A 9,493-nucleotide genomic window follows, 5' to 3' on the forward strand; every position below is an offset into this window, starting at 1 on the left:
GCTTTGATCCCAACCTTATCCTTAGGGTTCTCTTTATGTGTGAACTCTTAGTTTGCCTTCTTTTTGAGGAGACTAGGAGCTTAGACAATGTTTTTTTTTTAATAAATTCTAATTAAATATATTTATTAATAAAAAATTAATTATTTTAGTTAATTTAATTAATAAATTTATTAACCAATAATTGCACCCAACTGAATATATCTTACTAAAACTATAAAACATTTTACTAAGAAAAATTCTCACTTTAGAAACTTTTAATTTATTGTCAATGCATATCTATTAAAACTGAAAAGATCAGTTTTATTTTTATAATAAAATATAATAATAATTTACATCATTAATATTTTTTATGATTATATTGTCTTCTCACAAACACGCCGCTTTTTTGCATCAACGAACAGAACACCGACCTAGCTCCAGTATGATCGCACGCTTGGCCGCTTCACATTGCGTGTACGGTTCTGCTCTAAACAGACTTAACCAATCAAAATTTTCACTCCACATATTTTTAGGGGTAATTTCGTAATTGTAATCGGACAATCTCGCACTTCGAATGTGACGTCTGGCAGTTACAGATGAAAAATTTTGGATAATTTGTACTGAATCATAGCACCCACAATGTTTTGTTTTGCAATTCGCCAATTCCAATCTCTGTCTATATAAAAGGCCGTAAAAAGGGTGAAAAACAAAAACCAGTGGAGAGACAGAAATGGATCCTTCTAAGCTATAGTTGTATCTCTGAATTTTGCTGTTTAGATTGGTTCCGATGCTCTGTAACTTGTGGTTTACTCGAAGTTGGTGAGCTCATCAGAGACGAGTAAGGGAGAATTTGGGAGCTGTCTCTGGGTGGGTTTGAGAAGAAAAGAGACGCGAGGAAATGTGGGGATTAGGAGGGAGATATTACTGGGGGAGAAGAGAAAAGAAAAGGGAAGGGATAGTGGTGGTATTTGCTTGGATGTCTAGCCAAGAGAAGCATGTGAAGAGCTACGTAGATCTCTACTCGTCGCTTGGCTGGGATTCTCTTGTTTGTCACGCCCAATTCCTCAATATGTAAGTTTTCATAATTCTCAAGTCTCTGATTCTTTTGTTTAATTCTTGTACTTGGAGTTGGTTGGTTCTGCAGTATCTGATGATATTGGTTTTGGGTTTGGTGGACTTTGATTCTGTGTTATTGTTATGTTGTTTTTGGGTTTGTTTTCGGTTTGACCGAGTTTGCGAGATTGGTTTTGGTACGAAAAAGTGAAGGACTTCTGGTTTAATCTTTTGTTTGATAAGTACTTATTTGCAGATGATGCTCAATTGTAGTATTTTGGAATCTGTACTACAAAGTGTTCTGCTAAACTCGGCAATCAACTTATTGTATGTTGTGATTTTGACTTTTTGAGGTATTATGTTAGATTTTGCAATTTGCGAGTTAGTCGTCATCCAATATTCATTGCTAAATTTTGCAATTTTTTCCATATCAGGGTGTCTAGTATTCTGAAATTATAACCCAAGAAGAAGGAGCCCTTTACTGTTGCTCTCTTTTGACACGATAATTTTGACCTCGAGCATAATCCTTGTAATTTGCGCAGGTTCTTTCCCGAGAAGGCTGAAGCTTTAGCATTTGATATTTTCAACATACTTGTTGAGGTTAGTTCCATCTTTTTCTGCCTGTCTGTGCACAACCTTATGTATCTGAATATGATCGATGGAATTTCATCCTGTTCTCCCTGATCAGTTTCTCCTGAGAAACATTTCCATTTGGACACTGCATAAGCCAGACTCCTGCGCTTCTTTGATGAATGTTTATTTGGCTGTGATCTGGTGGAGTACCATCTCATGTTTCATTGCCTTTTCCCTTACCAAACATTTTCATATGGATTTTGTGGCACACTCCAATAGCTGAAATTTTGTGCTTCTTTTTTCCACATGGAATCTGATAAAGCTTGGGACTTGGTTATCTGTTAATTTTCTTGCTTCATTTTTGATGTTCAGGAGCTAAAAATGAAGGCATGTCCTCTGGTCCTTGCATCCTTTTCTGGAGGTCCAAAAGCCTGTATGTACAAGGTTCTTCAGGTAACTGTGGCTTGGACTTCTGTGAATATGAATGGAATTTCACTGGATGATAAATTTATTTTTCTGTTGCAGATTATTGAGGGAAAATGTGAATTTCAACTGAATTTGGTATGTTAGTCTTTTACAATTAAATAGTTGGAGTTTTTCCTTCTCCACATGAAATTTACCATTTCTAGTTGCTAACTTGCTATAATTTCTACGAAGGTAGTACTGTCTTTTTTTTTATAGTGTTTTGTGATCCATGCACTTAAATACCGTGTTTTTTATTTCTTCAATATAAAGGATGACTGCCGACTGATTAGGGACTGTATTTCGGGCTATATCTATGATTCTAGTCCAGTGGATTTTACAAGTGATCTGGGGAGACGATTTCTTGTTCACCCATCTGTTCTTAAAATCTCCCATACACCAAGTGTATTGTCATGGATGGCAAATGTCATTAGTGATGGTTTTGATGCAGTCTTCCTCAACAGGTTTGAATCACAGCGAGCTGAGTATTGGCAGACGCTGTACTCTTCTGTTGTGAGTTCATTGTACCCTAATTCTATACCAATCTTTTTTGCCTTTTTCCCCATTGCTAATACACTATCTTTCTATTGCAGAGCATGGGGGCTCCTTATCTTATTTTGTGTTCAGAAAGTGATGAGCTTGCTTCATATCAAGTTATTTGCAATTTCACTCAAAGACTTCAAGAGCTTGGGGGTGATATAAAGCTTGTGACAATGAGTGGCTCTCCTCACGTAGGTCTGTCTGAAATAACAATGCTTTGTAATCATGATTGCATTTTGGTCATGCCCTGCAGAGAGCATAAATATCTTGGTGATGAGTTGAATGAAACTAAAAAATGTTAAACCACACAATATATTTTTGGTTCAATCTTTCTGCTGTCTAAACGCTTAAAGCTAAGTTATAATTCTTTGTGCCAAGCATATGTACATTGTGTTAGAGTCAGTGATGTGATGGATAAAATCCTTTGTTTAACTTTGACATTTTGAATGATTGGACATTTTATTAATCCTCTCTTTGGAATAAAGAATTTTGCAAGAATTCAATTCAATTTAATTGAATTTCTTTTTTCCTGTATTTGGAATGAAATAATGCAATTCTTTTTAACTTAAAGCAAATTGATTTTAAAAGAAATAGATATCTTGCATGATTGCCGAAGAAATCATTTGAATATTTTTTTTTTTTGCAAATGACTTTTTCCAAATGAAGCCTAATAGAATTCTGTTGTTTTTCTTGTATCTTAAAGGACAATGTCATATAACATTTAATAATTCATTATCTTGGAACTTTGCTTAATGAATTTGAATTGCCATTGTTCTACTTTTTTTGGACTGTCACGAGATTTAATTTGCATTTGAATGCTCTCGATACCATCATATTTATGTGCTTTCAATTCTCTTCATGCATTTTATTGTTGTTGTAGGTCACTATCGGGTTTATCCAATTGACTACAGGGTTGCAGTGACTGAGCTCCTTGGCAAGGCTACTGCAGTATATTCCCAAAGAATTCAACACCTTGAAGGAGAAAGAATGGGTGTAGAGGGCACACATGATGAGATTTCTGAACCAATTGGTGACCTTCGGAAAGCAGCTACCAGTCCAAACCAAAGCTTTTGGGGAGTTACTATCCAACCAAGTGACCATTTCTTCACACCAAGCTCAGTGGGGTATTATGAGGGTAGAGATGTTGGTTCTCTGCAAGATGAACAAAAGGAAGGTGTGATTCATTTGCATAGCTCACCAAGTACTAATGCACATGGAGTTCTTGGTCAATTCCTTTTCGATGTCTGCGTTCCAAAGAACGTTGAAGATTGGGATATAAGGTCATCAACATCGTCGAGTAATCGACCATATACTTCTAGTCGGAGGCATGCTTCGTTTAATCCCATCAAATGCATACGTCGTTCAAGATTGTAAGATCTCTCACTACTATCAAATGAAGGCAGATAAATATGTGAATATGCGGGTTTCTATTTGATTTGAAGACTTGGCTTGGAAGATATGAGAGAGGAAATTACTTGTTCAAAGCTAACATGAAATTCCTGTAATATTAAACATGGTAGACAAAGGAGCTTGAGATATGAAATTTGTAATAACTGTTGTTTGGTAGGACAATAAGGATATCGTTGCTGTACAGTGACTTTAGGGGGGGCTTTCGCTTGATATGAAGTATGTCAGAGATCCTTGCTGAGAGTAACAAGAACATATGAAATGTGGATACCTTTAACTGGGAGAATCGGGAATCCTTGGAAAATTTAAATGTAAGATATAAGTAGTGTTGAGTTTATTTCGAGGAAGGATTTTTAATAAATGTATGATATTTTAGAACTAAAAGTTCTAAAATTTTTAAAAATCTCACTAGTTAATCTACTAAATTCTGGATTCTCTAGTTTTTAATACTTAATATTCTATCCTATTCTATTATTTTGCTTTAAAAGAAATTTTCCCATGAACTCCATACTTCTACGATTTAATAATTCAGAAAGCTCTTTGCGGAACTAATCCCGCTACCTCATTTTCTTTAGCAATTTATGATGATGAACAAAGTAGAGCGGGCTGCGGTTTTTGAGAAACTTAAGTAATATGAATTAATGCTTTTCAATTTTGCTTTATCTCGATTAGAATAATAACTCTTTTTTATAATTTTGAATTAAAATATACTATCATTCATTAGAAATATTTAATTAGAGAGAGAAAAATCTTTAATTAAATTAGTGAGGATTTTATTAATTTAGTGGCTTAATTGATTTCTTTAGGTCACCCCCTCGAGGAGTTTTTTTTTACCGGGCAATCATCCTGTGAGGAATGGATGCATGTGGGCATGAAAAATCGTCTATCCTCACTTGGAAATACGAAGAGGTCAAGGGCGTTTCACAACTTCCAGATGAGATCAAGAGAAGCAAAAAAGAATCTGCCCCCAATCTCCGACCTCCGAGCTCCGAGCTCCGAAGTAGACTCATCGCTGTAACTGGAAGCTGACTTGCCTCCCTCTCTCCCTAGCCAATAAATTATAGCGAATATGAAAGTGCTGGTGACTGGCGCTTCCGGTTACTTAGGTGGGAGACTCTGTCGCGGACTTCTGGAAAAAGGCCACTCTGTCCGCGCCTTGGTCCGTCGCACCAGCGATCTCTCCGCCCTCCCTTCGTCCTCCACCGATGGTGATTTCGAGCTTGCCTACGGTGATGTAACCGACTACCGGTCTCTTCTGGATGCCTTCTCTGGTTGCTCCATCATCTTCCACGCCGCCGCTCTCGTTGAACCCTGGCTACCCGATCCTTCTAAATTCTTCTTGGTAAGCATACGATCTTCTATATTTCTTCAACTCGAATTATAGTTCAAAGTTACTAAATTGATAAATGATAAGAAAACAATCGCGTAATTTTTTGCTAGGTTAATGTAGGGGGATTGAAGAACGTGTTGCAGGCAGCTAGAGAACAGACAATCCAGAAGATTATCTACACGTCGTCGTTTTTCGCCCTTGGACCGACTGATGGACACGTTGCTGATGAGAGCCAAGTATTAGCAACTAATACTATTGGTTTCCTTTCCCCAAAATCTGATTTTTTTCCCTCTTTTTTCAGAAAAAAAAAAAACACAAAATCTGTTTCTATGTTGCAGGCGCATCCCGAGAAAGTTTTCTGTTCGGAGTACGAGAGGTCCAAAGCGATGGCAGATAAAATTGCACTACAAGCTGCTGCCGATGGGGTGCCAATAGTGGTGGTTTACCCCGGTGTCATATATGGTCCAGGCAAGCTTAGTACGGGTAATATTGTGGCTCAGTTGGTAAGAGTGGTTGCTGTTATATGTCATTTTAAATCAATGTAGTCAAGTATTTGCTGTTAGTTGAAGTCAATTATCATCCCTCAAAATTGTGATTATCGTTTAAAGGATTCTGATCCATTCTATATTACTATTGAAAAGCAATGTAAAATGCATATTTGCTTAAGAAATGGTAGACTCTGATGTCTAGCTTCCATAAACCATCATTCAGCTGATTGAGCGCTTTCAAGGCCGTTTACCTGGATACATAGGCAACGGAAATGATAGATTTTCTTTCAGTCATGTTGATGATGTAGTACAAGGACATATAGCAGCAATGGACAAAGGTCAATTGGGAGAAAGATTCCTACTAACAGGAGAAAATGCATCATTCATGCATGTTTTCAATATAGCTGCCATCATTACTGAAACAAGCAAGCCGAGATTTAACATTCCTTTATGGGTGATTAAGGCTTATGGGTGGTTGCTGGTTTTTTTCTGTCGACTTACAGGAAAGCTTCCTCTTATTAGTCCACCGGTATGCTCTGTAGTTTCAAGTTTTCTATTGTTCTATTTCGACACTATTATTTGATAGGCACAAACTAACTCAACTTTCACAAACTTACGTTTCCTTTTGATATTTAAATCCATTTTAATTTAATTCTATCTGAGCAGACGGTGTATGTTCTAAGTCGCCAATGGGCATATTCTTGCGAGAAGGCAAAAGCAGAGCTGGATTATAATCCTCGAAGCTTGCAGGAAGGGCTAAAGGAGGTGCTTCCGTGGTTGAAAAGCTTAGGGGTCATAAAATATTGAGTAGAAGGTGTTTTCTTGAAGTTGTAATCTTGCTGAATATTGTCCGACTCTTGCTTCCGAGATGAGTTCTATCTCTTGGGATTGTCTGAGTTCCCTATTCTATATCAGTCTCTGAAGTTCAACTTAACATGTAATGAAATCAGAGGTGTCTCGAGTTTTTTCAATTATGTTGTTCCTGTTATCCTATACATCAACAAGGTCCCTCTGATTGTATAATATTTATCCTACGTTGTAGTATCAACCGACGGTGTGAGTTGAAATATCTTGTCCCCTCTTGTTGCTCCAATTCTCAGCAGTTTACTACAAATTGATCCCCATTCCACATGACGTGAGTACACGTATACTTGCACACAACTTTAACAAAAGGATCACTATTACTTCTACAGATTTGGCTTTCAGCTAACCGGCAATAGCCACAAGGCCATCTCGTTATTTTAGAGAATCGAATTGACACATTTAGTAAAATAACATAACAAAGCCGTGGCTAGGGGGGATATTATTATTTTTGTTATTCTCCCCTGCTCAAAAATAATAGTTATAGTTTCTTAGCTTGCTCCTTCAGTCCTTTGAATTATTATCCATTTCCGCAATTGCCATTGCCAATATTTAACTATCTTCTGTTAGCCCTCTTAAGAATCTGTATTCAGAGATAAGCCTCGTAGTGGCTGTGGATGCTGATTGCTGCCAATATGCTTAACTTGCACCTTTTCCAAGTTTTCCACGACAGTATTTTTTTTGTTTTTCCTCGAAGAAAGTTGCATTTCACAAGAAGTTAAAACCAAGCATTACAAGGAGTCCCAAGCCTCAAATTGCAACAAAAGCCCATAGCCAAAGACAATATCAGCCCATAGCCCAATATGAAACCCGAGCATTTTTTGGAAGGGAACCAGGATAAGGCGTCGAAGGCTAAAACGCTGGATTTATAGTCTGATGCCCAAAACACATATCAAATCCAAACTGAAGCACTATGTCCTCGGTCCAGAAGCTTTGGGCAAAAGAATCCCAGCAAGAGAAAGTCGAAACCATAGAACAGCGAGATAAGGCTTTTATGTCTCTGAGAATAGGCTACAAATGGCACACAGAAAATAGAGAATAACAAGCCATCGGCCTTTTCTTTAGCAAGAAAATCACCGTGAAAATGACCGTTTCGAACATGCTAGAGGTTCGAAGAAGGGCTTTTTGCAAAATTAGGGGCGGGGGAATTAAATTTTGTGGATTTGGGGTTGGCAAATTATTATTTGCCGATTTGGGGTTCACGTGCCACGTGGCGGGCGAAAATAGAGTGTGACGCTTCTTTGAGAAGCGCCAGGACATGGCGCCTTTCAAAGAGGCGCCAGATAAAGTCTTGGCGCCTCTTTGAGAGGCGCCAGCTTGACCCTGGCGCCTCTTTGAGAGGCGCCAGCCTGACCGCGCCTCTCAAAGAGACGCCAAGCATGGACTGACGGTCCTAGCGCCCCTCAAATAAGCGCCAAGGCAGCCCTAAAAAATATATTAATTGTAATAATATATTTATAACTAAATTTAATTTAAAAAATAAGAACAAAATTAATTTTAAAAAATAAGAATAAAATTAATAATAATTAAATTTAATTATACAAAAATTTACATTAATATTCTCAATGATGTCTAATGATGACCATGCAAATGACCGCCCGTGCCACAATGTCGTGGTCTCCCCTCATCAGAACGTCTTGTGTTGTACCGACGCCCGTCAAATGATGGCTCCTGTTGAGTTTCTTGAGAATTTCCAACATCATCGTCAACCATAGATATATTTAAATCAGGAGGTTAAGATCGATGTCTTGAACTCTCCCCAACAACTGGATCCTGAGTTGCAAAGCCGAAATCTCCTGAATAAGGGGTTGCAGAAAATAACTCAGGAAAATCCGAAGAAAACAAGCTAAGTCGGCTTGAGGGATCATCCAGTGATTGTCGAGGGAATGCTGGAAAAACAGACTCTGATGAAGTATGTGGTTGCGCAGGGGAGAAGAAGTCGAACGACGTGCTAGCCATGCCTTCCCCTCCAGTCTGATCGTAATTGGAAGGAGTTGGAGTAAACGACTGAAAAGGCATAGAAGAAGGCCCTGGTGTCCATCCTGTATACTGACTATGAAAATCGTCTCCATAAGTTGACATTTGTGAAGATTGACCCAATTCTGTATATAAGCCGTATGGATGGAATGCAACTGGTGATGGTATCTGCATTACACCAGGATTTGGTGTAGGCCGTGGAATCTCCGTCTCCCTTGATGGCCTGGTAGTGTAGCGACGATGTCGTGGAGGATTCCTGGAGGAGGAGGGTGCGTCATGTATGTCATCTGGAAGCAGTTGGGAAGGTGGCGCTGGTTGTGGAGGTGGTATTTGGGAAATGCGATCGAACAAACGAAGTGCATGAAACATTGAATTAACCGCATTTCCAATCTTGTCTACTGTTGGGTGACGAACTTGACTCGCCCATAAGCGGCAATTCTCCAGACCATCCTCCTGCAAAATGTATTTATTAAGATATCTATCCCAAAAGTTAAGTAATGTAAATATTTATATAATTAATATAAAAATCAAAGCGCCCATTACCACAGCGCTGATTGATGCACCCTTTTGAGACACCCACCGACGTGCAATCATTTGTACCATTCCATATACTGTGAATGATAATGTAACAGCTGGGTCATAGTATTGCTGGCCACAATCCGTCGGTGCCTTGATTCCCAGAGCGTAATCCAATGTTGGTTCTCGGTCATCCAGTTGGTAGCTGAAGAAGTTAATTTTATTGAATGCATATCATCTGTCTGACGTGGTGGTTGTGGAATGGGTTGAGAAAATCCAAACTGTCTCAGCACCCTGTCAGGTTAAT

General features: G+C 38.4%; 2 protein-coding genes and 1 non-coding gene across 3 annotated transcripts; all 3 read left to right on the forward strand.

Moving 5' to 3' along the window:
* The first annotated feature begins 655 nt into the window (after window positions 1-655).
* On the forward strand, window positions 656-4,417 carry LOC110605973. Its single transcript, XM_021744670.2, has 7 exons — window positions 656-1,050; window positions 1,575-1,632; window positions 1,978-2,058; window positions 2,131-2,166; window positions 2,341-2,580; window positions 2,661-2,802; window positions 3,488-4,417. Exons 1-7 carry the CDS (start codon window positions 878-880, stop codon window positions 3,979-3,981), a joined length of 1,224 nt encoding a protein of 407 aa, XP_021600362.1. The 5' UTR covers window positions 656-877; the 3' UTR covers window positions 3,982-4,417.
* Window positions 4,418-4,830: 413 nt separating this feature from the next.
* On the forward strand, window positions 4,831-6,901 carry LOC110605974 (putative dihydroflavonol 4-reductase). The gene is made up of 5 exons (XM_021744672.2): window positions 4,831-5,356; window positions 5,455-5,580; window positions 5,683-5,847; window positions 6,056-6,361; window positions 6,499-6,901. Exons 1-5 carry the CDS (start codon window positions 5,084-5,086, stop codon window positions 6,637-6,639), a joined length of 1,011 nt encoding a protein of 336 aa, XP_021600364.1. The 5' UTR covers window positions 4,831-5,083; the 3' UTR covers window positions 6,640-6,901.
* A 1,025-nt stretch (window positions 6,902-7,926) lies between these two features.
* Window positions 7,927-8,049, forward strand: LOC122722560. The gene has a single exon (XR_006349500.1). It is a non-coding gene; the product is annotated as a small nucleolar RNA SNORA76 (small nucleolar RNA).
* The last annotated feature ends 1,444 nt before the right edge of the window (window positions 8,050-9,493 follow it).

Source organism: Manihot esculenta, chromosome 18 (assembly GCF_001659605.2).
Source record: "Manihot esculenta cultivar AM560-2 chromosome 18, M.esculenta_v8, whole genome shotgun sequence".
Classification (NCBI taxonomy): domain Eukaryota; kingdom Viridiplantae; phylum Streptophyta; class Magnoliopsida; order Malpighiales; family Euphorbiaceae; genus Manihot; species Manihot esculenta.

Coding starts and splice junctions, on each gene's coding strand:
- LOC110605973 (XM_021744670.2), top strand. CDS start 878: ATGTGGGGATTAGGAGGGAGATATTACTGGGGGAGAAGAGAAAAGAAA. Junction 2,059..2,130: donor GTATGTACAAGGTTCTTCAG/GTAACTGTGGCT, acceptor TTTCTGTTGCAG/ATTATTGAGGGAAAATGTGA. Junction 2,581..2,660: donor AGACGCTGTACTCTTCTGTT/GTGAGTTCATTG, acceptor TTTCTATTGCAG/AGCATGGGGGCTCCTTATCT.
- LOC110605974 (XM_021744672.2), top strand. CDS start 5,084: ATGAAAGTGCTGGTGACTGGCGCTTCCGGTTACTTAGGTGGGAGACTC. Junction 5,357..5,454: donor ATCCTTCTAAATTCTTCTTG/GTAAGCATACGA, acceptor ATTTTTTGCTAG/GTTAATGTAGGGGGATTGAA. Junction 6,362..6,498: donor TTCCTCTTATTAGTCCACCG/GTATGCTCTGTA, acceptor CTATCTGAGCAG/ACGGTGTATGTTCTAAGTCG.